Here is a 23,916-nt window from a genome sequence, read left to right on the forward strand (position 1 = left end):
CTCTGTTTACATTATTAGCCTGTTGTGTAGGCTACCTGTATAAGTGTATGAGGTTACAAGCACACACTTAATTGAGATTTACTTAAGCCTTCTGTTTACATTATTAGCCTGTTGTGTAGGCTACCTGTATAAGTGTATGAGGTTACAAGCACACACTTAATTGAGATTTACTTGAGCCTTCTGTTTACATTATTAGCATATCTACTGTGGCTAAGAAGACTTTTGCCAAAAGGACAATAATTCATTTGTTGTGGGTTTATCCACTTTAATGCACTTTATTTTTTTTTTGGAATGCATGTTTTGTTTGAAGGCCTAATATAAATGAAAAACTTTGTGCTTTTTTTGAAAAGCAAAGGCTACTGGAATATAAAAAAAATGTCAATATTCAATAAAAAATTACTTTATTTGAAAAACATGTCTAAACATTTATTTTAGGCTATTTATGCAATCTAAAAAAAATTGTGAAAAACTGCATTCATTATTCAGTATTCGGTATTCGGCCTTCGGCCAAGCGTTTAAGTTTTATTCGGCTTCGGCCACAAATTTTCATTTCGGTGCATCCCTAATTAAAATAATCAGCCTGCTCCATTTTGAAAATGATGACAGGTGAAGTGTCACTCGTGACGTGACGAGTTTGACCCTGCGGAAATTCTAGGCACATGCTAATTACTTTGCGAAACGAGTTTTACCTGGCGGAAATTCTCGACGTGCGCTAATAAAAATAATATTTTGTGAAACGAGTTTGATCCGGCAGTAATTCTAGGCAGGCGCATACTATATACCCGGCGACAATTCGAGGAAATACGGTATATCTCCATATTTTGCCTTAGCCTTGAATGAACACTTGATACATATAATCACAGCAGTATGATGATTCTATGTGTCTACATTCAAACTTTCTTCTTCATACTGCATTAATATATGCTACTTTTAAACTTTCATGCAGAGAGCGAAATCACAACTAAAAGTGTATTTATGAAACAGTTATTAAGCAGTGGCACAAACATTCATGTCATTTCCAAAACAGAAAGTGCAAGATTGTCAGAGACTTTTTAAAACAAGCTATTAGTGCACTTTTGTGCATGATGTCACTAAGATGACAATATCAAAAAAACACTAAATTAAAGTGCACTTTATGTACAGAACGCCACTACAATGGTTTAAAACAAATAAAGTGCACTTTTGTGCATGATGTCACACGAGATATTTCAATAACTGTCACATAAAAATGAGCTGCATAATAGGAAATCGAATCGATATGTGGTAGGTTACTGCGGACGTCATCTCCTTATGTTGTTGACTATTTTTTCCATACGGTGTTGATGTGGAAATGGTTGCTTCAGCATTTTGTTGGTGTAGCACCGAATGAAGATGTTGACATGCGGAGTAAGCACTCTTCATTCTTTAGCGGGTGACTTTTCAAATGAAGCTACATACTATCAGTAATGCTACTTTTTGTAGCAACGCTTTTGCCCCACACTTGGCAAATTACGGTTGTATGTTTGACGTAAGAAACGTACTTTATTTGTCGCCATGGAGATGAGGATTAATGATTTAGAACAGGGGTGCCCACACAGTATTCTGGACATCTGTGTTGCTGAATCTTTTGCAATTTGTTCAATTAATAATGGAGAAGTCAAAGTAGAAAGATGGAGGTGGGAGGCTTTTTGTGACGGTTTGCTGGCATCGTGGTGTGGATTGCGTTCTCTCGATGGTGCAGTCGGAATTGACACAGCATAAAGGTAAGAAAATATTTATTTATAACTACAAAAGCAGACTAGGAACAGTAAGACTTGCACAAAGGCACTAAGACAAAACAAACAGAAAGCGCTAGCATGTAAGCTAGGGACATAAACAAAGGCAGGAATAGCGTGGAAGCTAACAAGTATCAAAAGTGTGTTTTCCACAATGCATTGAATAGCAAATGAGAATCCGAGAAAGAATGAAAAACAAGGGCAAGCTTATATAGAATGGATAATGAAAAAGCAGGTGCGTGTGAAAGACAATCGACAGGTGACACAAATGGGTTACTATGGGAACGGAAACCAAACAGGAAGTGCCACCAGGAACTGAGGAAGACAAATACTAAACAGAATGTGATAACAAACAGAACAAAACCAGAACATGCCATGATCCAAGTAGTGGATCATGACATAAGCCCCCCCTCAAGGGACAGATCCCAGATGTCCCAAAAATTGCCCCCGAATCCACCGAAGACAAGTAAGGTGGCGGCGGCGGATGGATTTGCCCCCGAATCCACCGAAGACAAGTCAGGTGGCGGCGGCGGATGGATAAAACACAACCGGTGTTTCCTTGTTTTTAAATTCTCGAAGGTGAAGCTTTACTGTGGAACAGAGCGGTCAAGCGAACATAGATCCCGACCACATGTCAACCGGCAGGTTTCGGTGAGAAAATGGTGGCAATAAGTTGGCTCTTACCGTAGTTATGAGCGGAGCCAGTGTCCTCCTGTAGCTGCTGCGGCGACTATTACCTCCTCCCACGGAGACACGAGCGGTCACTACACCTGTGACCACACCCCTCCGACTTTCAGGTACTATATAATCTCACTAAAACACTAGCAACACAATAGGCAGATAAGGGATTTTCCAGAATTATCCTAGTAAATGTGTCTAATAACATCTGAATCATGACATAAGCCCCCCCTCAAGGGACAGATCCCAGATGTCCCAAAAATTACAACAAGACAGTCAAGGAGTGAAGGGAGGGCTGAGGGAGGACATGGTGGAGGGTCGCCAGGTCGCGTGTCCCCGAATCCACCGAGGACAAGTCAGGTGGCGGCGGCGGATGGAAAAAACACAGCCAGCGTTTCCTAGTTTAAAATTCCCGAAGGTGAAGCTTTACTATGGAACAGAGCGGTCAAGCGAACATGGATCCCGACCACATGTCAACCGGCAGGTTTGGGTGAGAAAATTGTGGCAATAAGTTGGCTCTTACCGTAGTTATGAGCGGAGCCGGTGTCCTCCTGCAGCTGCTGCGGCGACTATTACCTCCTCCCACGGAGACACTAGCGGTCACTACACCCGTGACCACACCCCTCCGACTTTCAGGTACTATATAATCTCACTAAAATACTAGCAACACAATAGGCAGATAAGGGATTTTACAGAAATATCCTAGGAATTGTGTCTAATAACATCTGAATCTTTCCCACTGGGGAGGTATGTGGGGCGGTATAGCTCGGTTGGTAGAGTGGCCGTGCCAGCAACTTGAGGGTTGCAGGTTCGATCCCCGCTTCCGCCATCCTAGTTACTGCCGTTGTGTCCTTGGGCAAGACACTTTACCCACCTGCTCCCAGTGCCACCCACACTGGTTTAAATGTAACTTAGATATTGGGTGTCACTATGTAAAGCGCTTTGAGTCACTAGAGAAAAGCGCTATATAAATATAATTCACTATTTTCTTAAATTGCCGCCGGGGCGCTAATTAATTTAAAACCTCTTCTCACTCCGGCGCTTACCAAAGGCATGCGGTAAATTTAGGCCTGCGCTTATAAATTTGTGTGTGATGTAAGGATACCATCATGAAAAACACATTTAATAAAAAAAATGTTATTATGGTCTTACCTTTACTTATAAATGAAGTCCATGCGCAGCTCCTTCTGATCAAAAGCATCCATAACTTGTTTATAGAAGTCTTCCTTATCTTTCTTCAGTTTTAAAAGTCTCTCTGTCTCGATGGAGATCTTCCTTTATTACCTCCTGCTTCGATTGAAAGTCCAGTTTAGAAAACCGTTTCATTTTAGATATGTAATCCTCCATGTTAAAAGTGCAAGCGAGAGGAAAAAATAAAGGATCGCTGCTTGTTGTCACTTCTTCTGCAGCCGAGTCGTCGCAAGAAGGATCGCTAGCGCCCTCTACCACCAGGAGGCGGGAGTCATTTAATGACTCATATTTGACACACGCAGCTACGGTATGTTAATAAAACATAACTGCTAACTGTTCTTTTTAGCATATTCAATAGCTTGGACCTTAAATCCTACTGAATAGCTCTTAATCTTCTTCCCTTTATGCGATTTCAAATGATTGAAATCAGCCTCCTCCATTTTGAAAATGATGACAGGTGAAGTGTCACTCGTGACGTGACGAGTTTGACCCGGGGGAAATTTTAGACATGCGCTAATAAAAATTATATTTTGCGAAACGAGTTTGACCCGGCGTTAATCCTGAGCCGGCAGTAATGCTAAGCATGCGCTAATTATTTTGCGAAACGAGTTTGACCCGGCAGTAATTCTAGTCAGGCGCATACTATATACCCGGCGGCAATTCAAGGAAATACGGTATAAAAATATCCTTAAGTACAATCACCTCTGTTTTGAAGTAAGTGTTTTAGGACATACAGATGAATAAATAAATATGATCAGGTTTTCAATATTAATTCAATCAACAGAGTCATGACCTGTTTTGAGATCATGACTGTAAATAATTGACAACCACTGTGCTAACATGAGGATTTAATAGCATCCAGCTTCCATATTAGCAAATAGTGCATTCGATTGAGGTGGAACTACTTCTTAATATGAAGCAGCTTGCAACTGAACTCTTCAACCCGGCTGCTCTGCCTTTATTCCCAAGTCCGTGTTTTCTCCCGTGTGGGTTGTTTAGGTGACCCGAGGGAGGCCATTTCTTCAAACAAGAGGGGCTATAATTCTTTACAGGTGTGTGGGGATGGCGGGGACCCGGGGCCCTAAGCGGAGGCATATGTGTGTAACAGACCTTGTGTTTATGAATTCTTAAGTTGTGTCCGTGGGAATGACACAGACGTCCAAACCCCCGATACCACCTGAGGGCCAGGGGGGGGTACTTGTGATAAAGACTGGACTAAAGTGGAAGAGAGCCATTTGAGACCGGGATTTGTGTTGGGGAGGAAAGGTTCAAAGTACTTGGATTCAAATACACTATATTGCCAAAAGTTTTTGTCCACCTGCCTTGACTCACGTATGAACTTGAAGTGACATCCAGTTCCTAACCCATAGGGTTCAATATGACCTTTTGCAGCTTTTACAGCTTCAACTCTTCTGGGAAGGCTGTCCACAAGGTTGGTGGAGAAGTCCTGGCTCTCAGTCTCCGTTTTAATTCATCCCAAAGGTGTTCTATCGGGTTTCAGGTCAGGACTCTGTGCAGGCCAGTCAAGTTCATCCACACCAGACTCTGTCATCCTTGTCTTTATGGACCTTGCTTTGTGCACTGGTGCACAGTTATGTTGGAAGAAGAAGGGGCCCGCTCCAAACTGTTCCCACAAAGTTGGGAGCGTGGAATTTTCCAAAATGTTTTGGTATCTATTTCACTGGAACTAAGGGGGCCAGGCCCAACTCCTGAAAAACAACCCTCCTCCACCAAATTCCACTTTTGGCACAATGCAGTCCGAAATGTAGCGTTCTCCTGGCAACCTCCAAACCCAGACTGGTCCATCAGATTGCCAGATGGAAAAGCGGGATTCATCAGTTTAGAGAAGGCGTCTCCACTGCTCTAGAGTCCAGTGGCGACGTGGTTTACACTACTGCATCCCACACTTGGTGATGTATGGCTTAGATGCAGCTGCCTGGCCATGAAAACCCATTCCGTGAAGCTCTCTGCGTACTGTACGTGGGCTAATTGGAAGGTCACATGATGTTTGGAGGTCTGTAGCAACTGACTGTGCAGAAAGTCTTTGCACTATGCACTTCAGTATCGATTGACCCCTTTCTGTCAGTTTACGGAGCCTACAACCTGGCGGCTGAGTTGCTGTTGTTCCCAAACTCTTCCCTTTTCTTATGCTTTTTTGGAGAATTTTGCCTATCATTCACAATCATTACGCGACACTAGAACCAACGTGTTTTTTTTTATTTTTAGGATTTTAAAGATGATCACAAACACTTGGAAGATGCGGCTAATGTGAGTCACCTTCCTAATGATTAGAAAGCCCACTCTTTAATATGTTTGTGTTCATGCTTCACTTATGACAGTATTTGGCCGGCGCCGTTTTGTCCTACTAATTTTGGCGGTTCTCGAACTCACCGTAGTTTGTTTACATGTACAACTTTCTCCGTCGCTGCCATGGAAAGACGTGATTTACGCCACTACCTTTGCATTTTGTCCACCAAACTTTTTATGCTGTGCGTGAATGCACAAAGGTGAGCTTTGTCGATGTTATTGACTTGCTAATAATCCATGCTAACATGCTATTTAGGCTAGCATCATTATACCTCGTTTGTAGGTATATTTGAGTTCATTTAATTTCTTTTACTTATGCTGTGTATTTTAATTTATAGTACAGGAGCGTACTTAGTTGAAACTACTATGATTATACCAATATTTTTTAGCATCACAAAATGTATATTATTTTTATAAACTCAGGAAATACGTCCCTGGACACATGAGGACTTTGAATATGACCAATGTATGATCCTGTAACTACTTGGTATCGGATCGATACCTGAATTTGTGGTATCGTCAAAAACTAATCAAACAACAGAAGAATAAGTGATTATTACATTTTTACAGAACATGTTAAAAGGGAAAGTAAGCAGATATTAACTGTAAATGAATAAGTAGATTAATAATTATTTTTTACAGCTTGTCCTTAATGTTTACAAAATAATAGAATGGAAAATGACTGCATGTTACTGCATATGTCAGCAAACTAATTAGTTTGTTTACTTCCTAATATAAGACAAGTTGTCTTGTATATTCACTATTTTATTTAAGGACAAACTTGCCATAATCAACATATGTTTGATTTACCGTAAGATATTTTGTTAAAATAAAGCCAATAATGCAATTTTTTGTGGTCCTCTTTATTTAGGAAAGTATCAAAAAGTACCAAAATACATTTTGGTACCAGTACCAAAATATTGGTATCTGAACACTAGTCCTTACATACACACACCATAATAATAATCATCATTATCATCGGCGGTCACTCGAAGCGAGTATGACGATCCTCCTGGTAGGGGTGTATCCCTTTAAGGAGGATGCCTGTGCGAGACTTAGTTCAACGTGGGGAGACTGGTTTATAGACAGTCACCACAGGATCCTTGACAGATCCGGGTTAGGGTCCAGTGGCATGGAGTCCAAGACGACTGGGGACCCTTTTCTGCTGCAGCCTTCTCCCACCATCACAGTCGTTGTGACGCTCCATAGGGTTAGCAATCATCCATTGAGGTCTTGGGTTGTTATTTCCCCATAACTGGGCCCACATGGATGTGGGGGTGCCTTCTTCCGCCATCGTTGTGGTAGTTCTTACATCTACCGTCTCCGCCGTTGAGGTCTTCACCGTATCCGAGATCATTATCCATGCGTTTGTTACGTCTCGTCTCGATTACTGTAACGTATTATTTTCGGGTCTCCCTATGTCTAGCATTAAAAGATTACAGTTGGTACAAAATGCGGCTGCTAGACTTTTGACAAGAACAAGAAAGTTTTGATCATATTACGCCTGTACTGTATATACCTTTATATACATATATACATACATATATACCTGTACTGTATATACCTTTATATACATATATACATACATATATACCTATACTGTATATACCTTTATATACATATATACATACATATATACCTATACTGTATATACCTTTATATACATATATACATACATATATACCTATACTGTATATACCTTTATATACATATATACATACATATATACCTATACTGTATATACCTTTATATACATATATACATACATATATACCTATACTGGCTCACCTGCACTGGCTTCCTGTGCACTTAAGATGTGACTTTAAGGTTTTACTACTTACGTATAAAATACTACACGGTCTAGCTCCATCCTATCTTGCCGATTGTATTGTACCATATGTCCCGGCAAGAAATCTGCGTTCAAAAGACTCCGGCTTATTAGTGATTCCTAGAGCCCAAAAAAAGTCTGCGGGCTGTAGAGCGTTTTCCGTTCGGGCTCCAGTACTCTAGAATGCCCTCCCGGTAACAGTTCGAGATGCCACCACAGTAGAAGCATTTAAGTCTCACCTTAAAACTCATTTGTATACTCTAGCCTTTAAATAGACCTCCTTTTTAGACCAGTTGATCTGCCGCTTCTTTTCTTTTTTCTCCTATGTCCCCCCCCTCCCTTGTGGAGGGGGTCCGGTCCGATGACCATGGATGAAGTACTGGCTGTCCAGAGTCGAGAGCCAGGATGGACCGCTCGTCGGGACCCAGGATGGACCGCTCGCCTGTGTATCGGTTGGGGACATCTCTACGCTGCTGATCCGCCTCCGCTTGAGATGGTTTCCTGTGGACGGGACTCTCGCTGCTGTCTTGGATCTGCTTGAACTGAACTCTCGCCACTATGGGTTGAACTTTCACAGTATCATGTTAGACCCGCTCGACGTCCATTGCTTTCTGTCCCCTAGAGGGGGGGGGGGTTGCCAACATCTGAGGTCCTCTCCAAGGTTTCTCATAGTCAGCATTGTCACTGGCATCCCACTGGATGTGAATTCTCCCTGCCCACTGGGTGTGAGTTTTCCTTGCCCTTTTGTGGGTTCTTCCGAGGATGTTGCAGTCGTAATGATTTGTGCAGTCCTTTGAGACATTTGTGATTTGGGGCTATATAAATAAACATTGATTGATTGATTGATTGATCCCTGGCTAGGGGGCAGTCAGGTACTAGGCCTTTGCCAAGGACCACCTGGGGTTACAGTTGTAATTTCTGAAAAGGTCTCTAAAAAATGGGCTTTTCTCCGCTACAGCTCCACCAAGACAGATGTGTCGCACTTTCATAAACTTTTCAATACTTTTTTGTAATAGTCAAATGTACCCGCATCTATTTAAACATACTTAAGCTGTATCCTCGCAGAAGAAGAAGAAAAAGTTAAGAAACGTTTTTGTCTCAAATAGTTTATGCTTCGATGGTTCCTAAACCACCAGTTCTATTCATTAGTTCCCCTTTATCGTTAATAATCGCAAGTTTTCTTCATTCATAGATAATTAATGTTAGTGTTTCAACAAACACACAGACAATATGATAACATATAAATATCAATCCAATCCAACACTACACACCCCGATACAGGTTGTTTTTGGGAGAGCTCTGAACTGAACTGAAGTGAATTATATTTATATAGCGCTTTTCTCTAGTGACTCAAAGCGCTTTACATAGTGAAACCCAATATCTAAGTTACATTTAAACCAGTGTGGGTGGCACTGGGAGCAGGTGGGTAAAGTGTCTTGCCCAAGGACACAACGGCAGTGACTAGGATGGCGGAAGCGGGAATCGAACCTGCAACCCTCAAGTTGCTGGCACGGCCACTCTACCAACCGAGCTATACCGCCCGACTAAACCTATTTTCTGCAGAAAAATCGGTTCAGTATTTAGTCTCACCAGTCCGGACCATCTCCAGACAGACAGGTTTTACCCATTTAAGCAAAATTGCTTACCTTTGGTACCGTGGAACCCTGTCTGCCCCGAGAGACCCTGTTCCTGGATGTTGATCGCAGCGCGCTTACCCAGATGTTCGTGACGCCAATTTTATGTGGTAGAAATGTCGGGGATTTAACCCGGGGCCTCATGATTGATTGATTGATTGATTGATACTTTTATTAGTAGATTGCACAGTACAGTACATATTCCGTACAATTGACCACTAAATGGTAACACCCCAATAAGTTTTTCAACGTTAATCAATTCATGGTTCATCCTGTCCGTGACGCCAATTTTACGTGGTCGAAAAGTCCGAATCTTAAACAGGAACAAAAGAGAGTTTGTTACGACAGTTTTAATTACTCATAATCAGATGGTACAAAGTTGGATTGACTCAATATGTTAACACGGACAACGAAAGATGGTGAACCCTCGTGAAAGGAATTAAGAAAGAGCGCACAACAGGCTCGGTCTTCCCTTCTTATTTATACGCTCCATGATGACCTGATTTCTATCATAACAACTTATGTAACTGTCCAATGTTCGAGGTGACTTGACCTCTCATGTCGTGTCCTTCCCAATGTATCTAGGTAAAAGTTACCCAAAACTGATTCAGGACGGAAATGACCCACTACAGATGCACTTTAACGCCATGCCCAGGACACACGATAATAATACGCACAGTTGAAGCACAGCACTTCGGACAAGATTAGCCAAAATGTTTCGACGATCCATCAAGCGATGCGGCTTCGCAGCTTACCAAAGTTGTACTGAAATGTTTTGACGGATTTTTGAGCGCAGCGTAAGATGTTCTCTATTCTCAATGAAACATCAACGTTTTGGTCTTGTACTTTCTCGTGTCATTTGCTGAACAGGCGTCAACCAGCGGTTCACACGTGTTACTTATGTGTGACTGCCATCTACTAGTTGAACTTAACATTCTTACAACCAGACTAAGCTCTACCAGAATAAATACGTTTTAAAGGTGGATCGGGTTGAGTTTTGAGAAAGGAATCTAAGTGCCTTGTAGTCGGTAAATACAGTCATTTCTTTTGCAGGTATACTTTGACTGTGGTGCCAAGGTGGATGTGGTGGATGCCCAAGGACTGATTCTCTCCCCTGGCTTCCCCTACAACTACTCTTCCGGGACCCACTGTGTTTGGCAGTTCTTCGTACCTGTCGATTATCAGCTCATACTTGAGATATTTGACTTTGACGTGTTTGAAAGCCACGAGTCCACCGCACAGTACTCCGTCATTTCCAATTATGAAGGGGACAATGGAGAAGACGAGCTGACGTTCACACCTTACGGGTTCCAACTCGACGGAGCTTCGGCGGCAGAAAGAGACGTGGCGGATCAGGGGGAGGCCAAAAATATCCAGAAGTCCTCTCGGGACGGTGAGATGGAGCAGGCGGTGGTCCAAGAACGGTCCACAAAAACAGCCAAAGTCTCAAACTCCGCCAAAAGATCTGTAAATGGTTCTTCTGGCCTTATGTCGCCTCCACCGGCCTCTCTCCTCCTTCCTGGAGCGCCGTCCTATGAAGATAGGGCCTTCAACACGGCTTCCTCCCCTCGACTTAAGGCAGAGCCCGACCCTAGTTCCAAACCAAGGATGTCCATGGCGGATACCACCGTTGCCTCGCTACAATCCACTGACACTCCGGCTGCGAGCCCTGGAACCCAGCAGTCGGTCCTGGACGCCTGCCCCCATGATGTCCTCTATATCTCAGACCTCATCACCTTCTCCTCAAGATTCTGTGGCTCCAACCGACCGCCCAGCAGCCAGCTGGTTTTTGGCTCCAGCCAGGAGATGGTGGAGGTGATCATGGAGCTTATCACTACCACTCATTGGGGGCGGGGCTTTGCCCTCCTCTTCCACTACAACAACGTGACCAAACCGGTGGGGGAACGGCGGAGCTTCACTTCCGCATCCACCAGGGCAGACTCTCTGCTGGCCGCTGTGAGTGGAGCTGCCTTCTTCGCTTTGATACTCACTACTGCCGTCTGTGTTGTGTTCAGGTAAAAGCACTTCTTCTGACAAACTTCATCCTTCCACCTGTATGGACATTGAATTCTTTAGGTACAGTCGTTTCTACAACCATTATTTTTTTGTGATAGAGTGATTGGAGCACATACTTGTTGCTCCAACCACTATTAGTTCCATTAGTCACTATTAGTTCAGTCTTCAATGAAACAGCCCGTCACTGTAGTCCGAAGACAATGACCTGAGTTGATCACTCTTGACAACTATTATGTAGAGGCGGACCAGGCAAAAATGCAACCAATCTATCAAAATCACCACTCTGTGTCTGGGGTACAAAACAGTGTTTGACTTACAGACTTCAGGACAGACTCCTAATGCAGATTTTTAGAAAAATAGGCTCTGCTTACCTTGATTTATGTGTTGGCCAAGTGAGTCTGTCCAAAAGAGTGCAAAAAATGTCCAATTCTCAGCGAAAGCCCCCATAAATTGTCGCGTTTGGACTAGATGTTCTTCCGAGGGAATTTAAGTTGCTGGTCAACCCCAAGTTCTTTTGATGACACATAAGCTGATTTTAAATGAATCCCAGACAGAATAGGTATTTTGACATGTTATTCCAAAGCTTTGGGAGACCAACCCATGTAACAACGCATTCAATTCGCATCGCCCAAGTTGATCTGAAAACACTACGGAAGTTTTACCTTTTTTAATATGCCATTTATTTTCATGCCTTAAATACTTCCAAACAGTGCCTGTCATACGGTAGTAAAATGGCTGATCAAACAAAACACTACGGAAGTCTTGCCTTTTTCAATATGCCATTTATTTTCATGCCTTAAATATTGCCAAACAGTGCCTGTCATACGGTAGTGAAATGGCTGATCAAACAAAACAGAAGTCATCGTCATGGACCCACAAGCTGGGTGAAATTGTCCAAAAGATGGCGCCAGATTTTAAAATAATAACACACATTTTTATTGTCAATGTTTGTGTTTTATAAAAAAAAAATGTGTTAAATACAAAACATTATGGGCATTAGCAAAGAAAAATCCATAAATTGGCCTCACCGTTTTATAAGCCGCAGTGTACAAAGCGTAGGAAAAAAGCAGTGGCTTACTGTTTGGAAAACATGCTACGTATGGTGGCGTCAGAAGTATGTTTTATTTATTCATTAGGTGGATTAATAGTAAAATATCCTGCTTTAAAATGCTAGTATCAGGCTGAATGCATAAATAACTGTTCAGTCCATCCATCCATATTTCTACCACTTGTCCCTTTTGGGGAGGTGTACCCTGCCTTCCGCCCGTGTGCAGCTGAGGAAAAAAGTGTATTTTTTATATATATATATAAATTTTTTTTAGAAGAAGTCATACCATTTATGTATTTTGGTATTGAGGACGGGCTGGTCTAACAGTAAATCCTGCACATTCACAGGTGTGGACTTGTCCAAAAGATGGCGCCAGATCTCAAAACAATAACACACGTTTTCAGTGTCTCCGTCTGTGTTTTATAACAAAAAAATGTGTTGAATAAAAAACATTATGGGCGTTTGCGAAGAAAAATCCATAAATTTGCTTCACCGTTTTATAAGCCGCAGTGTACAAAGCGTAGGAAAAAAAGCAGTGGCTTATTGTTTGGAAAACACGCTACTTATGGTGGCATCAGAAGTATGTTTTATTTATTCATTAGGCGGATTGATAGTAAAATATCCTGCTTTAAAATGCTAGCATCAGGCTGAAAGCATAAATAACTATTCAGTCCATCCATCTATTTTTCTACCGCTTGTCCCTTTTGGTGTGGTGTACCCTGCCTTCCGCCTGTTTGCAGCTGAGGAAATAAGTGTATTTTTTGAATTATTTTTTTATTTTTTTCAGAAGAAGTCATACTATTTTCGGATTGAGGACAGGCTGGTCCAACAGTAAATCCTGCACATTCGCAGGTGTGGACTTGTCCAAAAGATGGCGCCAGATCTCAAAACAATAACACACATTTTCGGTGTCTCCGTCTGTGTTTTATAACAAAAAAATGTGTTGAATAAAAATATTATGGCTGTTTGCGAAGAAAAATCCATAAATTTGCTTCACCGTTTTATAAGCCGCAGTGTACAAAGCGTAGGAAAAAAGCAGTGGCTTATTGTTTGGAAAACACGCTACTTATGGTGGTGTCAGAAGTATGTTTTATTTATTCATTAGGTGGATTGATAGTAAAATATCCTGCTTTATATGCTAGCATCAGGCTGAAAGCATAAATAACTATTCAGTCCATCCATCCATATTCTACCGCTTGTCCCTTTTGGTGTGGTGTACCCAGCCTTCCGCCCGTGTGCAGCTGAGGAAATAAGTGTATTTTTTGAATTATTTTTAAATTTTTTTCAGAAGAAGTCATACTATTTTCGGATTGAGGACAGGCTGGTCTAACAGTAAATCCTGCACATTCGCAGGTGTGGACTTGTCCAAAAGATGGCGCCAGATCTCAAAACAATAACACACATTTTCAGTGTCTCGGTCTGTGTTTTATAACAAAAAAATGCGTTGAATAAAAATTATTATGGGCGTCTGCGAAGAAAAATCCATAAATTTGCTTCACCGTTTTATAAGCCGCAGTGTACAAAGCGTAGGAAAAAAGCAGTGGCTTATTGTTTGCAAAACACGCTACTTATGGTGGTGTCAGAAGTATGTTTTATTTATTCATTAGGTGGATTGATAGTAAAATATGCTAGCATCAGGCTGAAAGCATAAATAACTATTCAGCCCATCCGTCCATTTTTCTACCGCTTGTCCCTTTTGGTGTGGTGTACCCAGCCTTCCGCCTGTGTGCAGCTGAGGAAAAAAGTGTATTTTTTTAATTTTTAGGTTTTTTTTTAGAAGACGTCATACCATTTATGTATTTTTGGATTGAGGACAGGCTGGTCTAACAGTAAATCCTGCACATTCGCAAGTGTGGACTTGTCCAAAAGATGGCGCCATATCTTAAAACAATAACACACATTTTTATTGTCTATGTTTGTGTTTTATAAAAAAAAAAACATTTGTTAAATACAAAACATTGTGGGCGTTTGCGAAGAAAAATCAATAAATTAACCTCACCTTTTTATAAGCCGCAGTGTACAAAGCGTAGGATAAATCAGTGGCTTTCTGTTTGGAAAACACGCTACTTATGGTGGCGTCAGAAGTATGTTTTATTTATTCATTAGGTGGATTGATAGTAAAATATCCTTCTTTAAAATGCTAGCATCAGGCTGAATGCATAAATAACTATTCAGTCCATCCATCCATTTTCCTACCGCTTGTCCCTTTTGGTGTGGTGTACCCAGCTGAGGAATTTGAATTTTTTTTTTTTTTTTTAGAAGAAGTCATGCCTTTTATGTATTTTGGTATTGAGGACAGGCTGGTCTAACAGTAAATGCTGCACATTCGCAGCCACCAATTTGTGATGTTGACTCAGCTGGAAGTCTCCGGTTGGTGATGTGGTGACCTTTGATGATTGGTCGGGTTTGGCAGCAACTGTGCGGCTCCCTTGATGTGGTGGTGCACTCTCACCCTAGTCACTGGGGCGGGCATTCAAGGTGCAGCACCTGGCCTCCATTTCAGCACGCAAAAAAAAAAAAAAACGCGGCTGCATGAAAGTGAAAGCGGGAGGGCGAAAAGGCACAAGCGCGTGCAATGAGGTCGGCGCCGGTAACATTGTTGTCGAGGCGTGTGATTAACTTCCTTGCTCATTCCGGTGGACAATCAGGACGAAAACTGAGAGAATTTATACAAACCCTGTTTCCATATGAGTTGGGAAATTGTGTTAGATGTAAATATAAACAGAATACAATGATTTGCAAATCCTTTTCAACCCATATTCAGTTGAATATGCTACAAAGACAACATATTTGATGTTCAAATCATTAACTTTAGACTTGATGCCAGCAACACGTGACAAAGAAGTTAGGAAAGGTGGAAATAAATACTGATAAAGTTGAGGAACGCTCATCAAACACTTATTTGGAACATCCCACAGGTGTGCAGGCTAATTGGGAACAGGTGGGTGCCATGATTGGGTATAAAAACAGCTTCCCAAAAAAAATGCTCAGTCTTTCACAAGAAAGGATGGGGCGAGGTACACCCCTTTGCCCACAACTGCGTGAGCAAATAGTCAAACAGTTTAAGAACAACCTTTCTCAAAGTGCAATTGCAAGAAATTTAGGGATTTCAACATCTACGCTCCATAATATCATCAAAAGGTTCAGAGAATCTGGAGAAATCACTCCACGTAAGCAGCATGGCCGGAAACCAACATTGAATGATCGTGACCTTCGATCCCTCAGACGGCACTGTATCAAAAACCGACATCAATCTCTAAAGGATATCACCACATGGGCTCAGGAACACTTCAGAAAACTTATGTCACTAAACACAGTTGGTCGCTACATCTGTAAGTGCAAGTTAAAGCTCTACTATACAAAGCGAAAGCCATTTATCAACAACATCCAGAAACGATGCCGGCTTCTCTGGGCCCGAGATCATCTAAGATGGACTGATGCAAAGTGTAAAAGTGTTCTGTAGTCTGTCGAGTCCACATTTCAAATAGTTTTTGGAAATATTCGACATGGTGTCATCCGGACCAAAGGGGAAGCGAACCATCCAGACTGTTATCGACGCAAAGTTGAAAAGCCAGCATGTGTGATGGTATGGGGGTGCATTAGTGCCCAAGGCATGGGTAACTTACACATCTGTGAAGGCACCATTAATGCTGAAAGGTACATACAGCTTTTGGAACAACATATGCTGCCACCTGAGCGCCGTCTTTTTCAAGGACGCCCCTGCTTATTTCAGCAAGACAATGCCAAGGCACATTCAGCACATGTTACAACAGCGTGGCTTTGTAAAAAAAAAGAGTGTGGGTACTTTCCTGGCCCGCCTGCAGTCCAGACCTGTCTCCCATGGAAAATGTGTGGCGCATTATGAAGCGTAAAATACGACAGCGGAGACCCCGGACTGTTGAACGACTGAAGCTCTACATAAAACAAGAATGGGAAAGAATTCCACTTTCAAAGCTTCAACAATTAGTTTCCTCAGTTCCCAAACGTTTATTGAGTGTTGTTAAAAGAAAAGGTGATGTAACACAGTGGTGAACATGCCCTTTCCCAACTACTTTGGCACGTGTTGCAGCCATGAAATTCTAAGTCAATTATTATTTGCAAAAAAAAAATTAAGTTTATGAGTTTGAACATCAAATATGTTGTCTTATGAATATGGGTTGAAAATGATTTGCAAATCATTGTGACCCCAAAAGGGAATAAGCGGTAGAAAATGGATGGATGGATGTATTCCGTTTATATTTACATCTAACACAATTTCCCAACTCATATGGAAACAGGGTTTGTAGGTTTGTGATAAAAATGTGTTTAAAGAAGGTGACTCATCCATGTAATTGTCTTTGTTGGGGAACAACAACAACCAACTGTTCAGGATTTGTGTTCTTTTTATTAGTGTAATTTGTCAGTATTGTAACGCCTCAGGTTGTGGGAAATTGGGAACACGTGTTCAATAAAATGAGGAGGAAACACCAGCGCACTTTTCCTCGTTTAAATACAATTAAATTGTGATGAGTTCACGTGAGTCACGAGTAAGAAAAGCGAGATCTTGCATGTTGCAAATCATTGAGATTAAACTCCCGAGCTGTCTGGTAAGAAGAGAAGCAAAGGTGGGAGCGAGTCACAGCAGGGGTCGCCCTCAGTGGCCCCGTGGGGGGTAATGTGCTCACTCAGTTGCAAGAGCATTTTTTAATAAGTGGGTACTTGTTTGACTATTTCTGCATGCTTCTTTGGCGCAGCTGGAGGGAAGAAAGAGACAAAAACAGAACTGACAATCAAAACACACACTTTAAGATGGAGATTTATTTCTCACACTATTATGTTGGATCCACTATGGACTGGACTCTCACTATTATGTTAGATCCACTATGGACTGGACTCTCACAGTATTATGTTAGATCCACTATGGACTGGACTCTCACTATTATGTTAGATCCACTATGGCCTGGACTCTCACACTATTATGTTAGATCCACTATGGACTGGACTCTCACTATTATGCTAGACCCACTATGGACTGGACTCTCACTATTATGCGAGATCCACTATGGACTGGACTCTCACTATTATGTTAGATCCACTATGGACTGGACTCTCACTATTATGTTAGATCCACTATGGACTGTACTCTCACTATTATGTTAGATCCACTATGGACTGGACTCTCGCACTATTATGTTAGATCCACTATGGACTGGACTCTCGCACTATTATGTTAGATCCACTATGGACTGGACTCTCACACTATTATGTTAGATCCACTATGGACTGGACTCTCACTATTATGTTAGATCCACTATGGACTGGACTCTCACTATTATGTTAGATCCACTATGGACTGGACTCTCACACTATTATGTTAGATCCACTATGGACTGGACTCTCACTATTATGTTAGATCCAGTATGGACTGGGCTCTCACTATTATGTTAGATCCACTATGGACTGGACTCTCATTATTATGTTGGATCCACTATGGACTGGACTCTCACTATTATGTTAGATCCACTATGGACTGGACTCTCACTATTATGTTAGATCCACTATGGACTGGACTCTCACTATTATGTTAGATCCACTATGGACTGGACTCTCACTATTATGTTAGATCCACTATGGACTGGACTCTCACACTATTATGTTAGATCCACTATGGACTGGACTCTCACTATTATGTTAGATCCACTATGGACTGGACTCACACTATTATGTTAGATCCACTATGGACTGGACTCTCACACTATTATGTTAGATCCACTATGGACTGGACTCTCACTATTATGTTAGATCCACTATGGACTGGACTCTCACACTATTATGTTAGATCCACTATGGACTGGACTCTCACACTATTATGTTAGATCCACTATGGACTGGACTCTCACTATTATGTTAGATCCACTATGGACTGGACTCTCACTATTATGTTAGATCCACTATGGACTGGACTCTCACTATTATGTTAGATCCACTATGGACTGGACTCTCACTATTATGTTAGATCCACTATGGACTGGACTCTCACTATTATGTTAGATCCACTATGGACTGGACTCTCACTATTATGTTAGATCCACTATGGTGCCTCTTCTGAGCTGCTGTGACTAAGATGACCATAGTAACTAATTAGACGACCATAGTAACTAATTAGATGACCATAGTAACTAATTACATTGCCATAGTAACTAATTAGACGACCATAGTAACTACTTAGACGACCATAGTAACTAATTGGATGACATAGTAACTAATTAGATGACCATAGTAATTAATTAGATGACCATAGTAACTAATTAGATGACACAGGAACTAATTAGATGACCATAGTAACTACTTAGACGACCATAGTAACTAATTGGATGACACAGGAACTAATTAGATGACCATAGTAACTAATTAGACGACCATAGTAAGTAAATTACATGACCATAGTAACTAATTAGATGACCATAGCAACTAATTAGATTGCCATAGTAATTAATTAGATTGCCATAGTAACTAATTAGACGACCATAGTAACTAATTAAATGACCATAGTAACTAATTAGATGACCATAGTAACTAATTAGATTGCCATAGTAACTAATTGGATGACATAGTAACTAATTAGATGACCATAGTAACTAATTAGACGACCATAGTAACTAATTAGATGACATAGTAACTAATTAGATGACCATAGTAATTAATTAGACGACCATAGTAACTAATTAGATGACACAGGAACTAATTAGATGACCATAGTAACTAATTAGACGACCATAGTAAGTAAATTACATGACCATAGTAACTAATTAGATGACCATAGCAACTAATTAGATTGCCATAGTAATTAATTAGATTGCCATAGTAACTAATTAGACAACCATAGTAACTAATTAGATGACCATAGTAACTAATTAGACGACCATAGTAACTAATTAAATGACCATAGTAACTAATTAGATGACCATAGTAACTAATTAGATTGCCATAGTAACTAATTAAACGACCATAGTAACTAATTAGATGACCATAGGAACTAATTAGATTGCAATAGTAACTAATTAGACGACCATAGTAACTAATTAGATGACACAGGAACTAATTAGATGACCATAGTAACTAATTAGACGACCATAGTAAATAAATTACATGACCATAGTAACTAATTAGATGACCATAGCAACTAATTAGATTGCCATAGTAATTAATTAGATTGCCATAGTAACTAATTAGACAACCATAGTAACTAATTAGATGACCATAGTAACTAATTAGACGACCATAGTAACTAATTAAATGACCATAGTAACTAATTAGATGACCATAGTAACTAATTAGATTGCCATAGTAACTAATTAAACGACCATAGTAACTAATTAGATGACCATAGGAACTAATTAGATTGCAATAGTAACTAATTAGACGACCATAGTAACTAATTAGATTGCCATAGCAACTAATTACTTTTTTTTTTTTTTCCTTTGTCATGAAAAAGGGATGTTTTTGTCATGAAAAAAGGAGGTTTTTGTGGTTGGTGCACTAATTGTAAGTGTATATTGTGTTTTTTATTTTGATTAAATAAATTATTTACGTGCCTCCACTTGGACAGCGTCTTCTTCTCCCCTGTCATCTTTGTTATAGCCGTGTAGCGTGCAAGGACGGGAGTGGAAGAAGTGTCAAAAGATGGGGCTAACTGTTTGAATGACATTCAGACTTTACTTCAATCAGTAACGTATCAGCATCCCCTCACCCGTGGCTCACTAGTGCAACATCAACAACACCCGAAATGTGTCTAAGTTGCATAAGACTATTAGATGTTAGAGAGGGGCGAAGGAAAGCTGTTTTTTTTCAATTGTAAGCATACAGATTGAAAGATAGCATTTAGCTTTGAGCTAATACTATTACTTAAGGCCATCATGTCAAAAAGTTTAGTTGTTAACATAAATACAGGTGATTACCGTATTTACCGGACAATAGATCTCACCAGTATATAAGCCACACCCACTACATTTCTGAATATTTGATTTTTTTCTATATATGCTATAAGCCACAAATATGTGTGTTGCGAAATTAGTTATTTACACAGAAACATTCTGTAAATGTTTATTTTCCTACTTTAATTGTTTCCAAACAGTGTCTCTGAATAAGGCAGTAAAACGGCGGATCAAACAAAACAGAAGTCTTTGTCCTTGTGGAAGCTAGCTCTCCAATCAGTTAAACAGACTTGGAATTGGGGGTTAAATCACCAGAAATGATTCCCAGGCACGGCCACTGCTGCTGCTCACTGCTCCCCTCACCTCTCAGGGGGGTTATCAAGGGTGATGGGTGAAATGCAGGGAGTAATTTCGCCACACCGAGTTAGTGTGTGCGTAACAATCATTGGTACTTCCAATCAGTTGAACAGACTCAACAACTCCACGATGGCGTTTTGGTGAATTTACTGTGAAACTGAAACTGAAACCATAATAAAAGAATGCAGACACTTGTAAACATGTTAGCATTTTAGAGAATGCTAACAACACTCGTTTCCTTACATTACGATAGCACATACAAATATGCCTAAAAACACCCTGTTCAGACATCACACATGGGACCGTTTAGTAAGTACGAATTGTTTTAGTTGAATTGTAAAACGTATAAACGTTGCTAGGAGTGTTAAATGAAGAATCCTTTCGAGCAAAAGCGCTATGGCCGGTTTTACCTCCGGTTCGAGGCAAACAGGAAATACATTTTCAACCCGCAACAACTGCAGTGGGTTAACTCGTCCAAAAGATGGCGCCGTAGTACAAACAATAACACACCGTTTCGGTGTCTCTGCTACGGCCGTTACCAGGAAAATTCCAGACATGAGCCGCACCGTTTCATAAGCCGCAGGGTTCAAAGCATAGGGGAAAAAAAGTAGTGAAGTGAATTATATTTATATAGCGCTTTTTTTCTCTGGAGACTCAAAGTGCTTGGCTTAGTAAAAGCCATTATTTAAGCCACATTTAAAGCAGTGTGGATGGCATTTGGAGCGAGGAGGAAGATTCTTGCCCGAGGACACAAGGGTAGTGACAAAGGTGACGGCAGCTGGAATCGAACCTGGGGCCTTCAATTTGATGTCAAATTCAAGACATTTTAAAGTGATGATTTAAAAAGAAGCTCTCCACAATTCCAAATGACATTTATGTTTCTTGTTTTTCAGACCCACACTATGTCCAAAAAGAGAGAGTTCCTGTGCATCTACTGACTCTGAGGTACAAAAACTACAGTATTTTACTTTTTTTTGGTCTAGTTCAACATAATTAATCATTTATATGTGTATGTGTGTGTGTATATATATATATATATATATATATATATATATATATATATATATATATATATATATATATATATATATATATATATATATATATATATATATATATATATTCACATACATACAGTGGGGCAAAAAAGTATTTAGTCAGCCAGCGATTGTGCAAGTTCTCCCACTTAAAATGATGACAGAGGTCTGTAATTTTCATCATAGGTACACTTCACTGTGAGAGACAGAATGTGAAAACAAAATCCAGGAATTCACATTGTAGGAATTTTAAATAATTTATGGTGGAAAATAAGTATTTGGTCAACCATTCAAAGCTCTCACTGATGGAAGGAGGTTTTGGCTCCAAATCTCACGATACATGGCCCCATTCATTCTTTCCTTAGTCGCCTTAGCAGAAAAAAAGCCCCAAAGCATGATGTTTCCACCCCCATGCTTCACAGTAGGTATGGTGTTCTTGGGATGCAACTCAGTATTCTTCTTCCTCCAAACACGACGAGTTGAGTTTATACCAAAAAGGATACATGGATGATACAGCAGAGGATTGGGAGAATGTCATGTGCTCAGATGAAAGCAAAATAGAACTTTTTGGTATAAACTCAACTGGTGGTGTTTGGAGGAAGAAGAATACTGAGTTGCATCCCAAGAACACCAAACCTACTGTGAAGCATGGGGGTGGAAACATCATGCTTTGGGGCTGTTTTTCTGCTAAGGGGACAGGACGATTGATCCGTGAGATTTGGAGCCAAAACCTCCTTCCATCAGTGAGAGCTTTGAATGGTTGACCAAATACTTATTTTCCACCATAATTTACTAATAAATTCTTTAAAATTCCTACAATGGGAATTCCTGGATTTTTTTTTCACATTCTGTCTCTCACAGTTGAAGTGTACTTGTGATGAAAATTACAGACCTCTGTCATCATTTTAAGTGGGAGAACTTGCACAATCAGTGGCTGACTAAATACTTTTTTGCCCCACTGTATATATATATATATATATAATATATATACATATATATAGATTTATATTTTTTCTTCCTTTTTTTGGTCCAGATCAACATAATTAATCATTTATATATATATATATATGTGTGTGTGTGTGTGTGTGTGTGTGTGTGTGTGTATATATATATATATATATATATATATATATATATATATATACATATATACATATATATATATATATATATGTATGTATGTATTTGTGTATATGTGCGTGTGTATGTATGAATATCCATCCATCCATTTTCTACCGCTTATTCCCTTTTTGGGGGCGCTGGCGCCTATCTCAGCCACAATCGGGCGGAAGGCGGGGTACACCCTGGACAAGTCGCCACCACATCACAGGGCCAACACAGATAGACAGACAACATTCACACTCACATTCACACACTAGGGCCAATTTAGTGTTGCCAATCAACCTATATATATAGAAATTTGAAAACATTTTTACCTTTTTCGATTAATACCTTAAGACTTCATCTTCCAGTGTTGCCAACTCCTCAGTGAGGAGAGTCGCTATTGGCTGTCATGAAAGTTGCTCGAAGTTAATAAACGACGTCATCGGCTCATTTGCATAAATGATGACAACGGTCGCTGCATGACAGGAATAATGTGGTGGGTGACATAAAGAGTTCCTGCTCAAAAAATGCTAATTATGATTACAATTTTTTGTAACTACCGTATTTCCTTGAATTGCCGCAGGGCATATAGTGTGCGCCGCCCTTGAATTTCCTCCGGGTCAAACTCGTCACGTCACGAGTGACACTTCACCTGTCATCATTTTCAAAATGGAGGAGGCTGATTTCAATCATTTGAAATCGCATAAAGGGAAGAAGATTAAGAGCTATTCAGTAGGATTTAAGGTCCAAGCTATTGAATATGCTAAAAAGAACAGTAAGCAGCTATGTTTTATTAATATACCATAGCTGCGTGTGTCAAATATGAGTCATTAAATGACTCCCGCCTCCTGGTGGTAGAGGGCGCTAGTGATCCTTCTTGCGACTACTCGGCTGCAGAAGAAGTGACAACAAGCAGCGTGTGTTATTTTTTCCTCTCGCTTGCACTTTTAACATGGAGGATTACATATCTAAAATAAAACGGTTTTCTAAACTGGACTTTCAACCGAAGCAGGAGTTAATAAAGGAAGATCTCCATCGAGACAGAGAGA

At 40.4% G+C, this 23,916-nt stretch overlaps 1 protein-coding gene across 2 annotated transcripts in view; it reads left to right on the forward strand.

Annotated features, from left to right (window-relative positions):
* si:dkey-112e17.1 (uncharacterized) overlaps nucleotides 1-23,916 on the forward strand; it is an 80,856-nt gene that overhangs the window by 38,242 nt on the left and 18,698 nt on the right. For both annotated transcript variants that reach the window (XM_061907114.1, XM_061907113.1), the window contains exons 2-3: nucleotides 10,446-11,407; nucleotides 21,620-21,671. In XM_061907114.1, coding sequence (XP_061763098.1) covers nucleotides 10,446-11,407; nucleotides 21,620-21,671 — 1,014 coding nt within the window. The remainder of the gene's footprint in view (nucleotides 1-10,445; nucleotides 11,408-21,619; nucleotides 21,672-23,916) is intronic.

This window comes from Nerophis ophidion, linkage group LG07, assembly GCF_033978795.1.
Source record: "Nerophis ophidion isolate RoL-2023_Sa linkage group LG07, RoL_Noph_v1.0, whole genome shotgun sequence".
NCBI classification, from domain to species: Eukaryota; Metazoa; Chordata; class Actinopteri; order Syngnathiformes; family Syngnathidae; genus Nerophis; species Nerophis ophidion.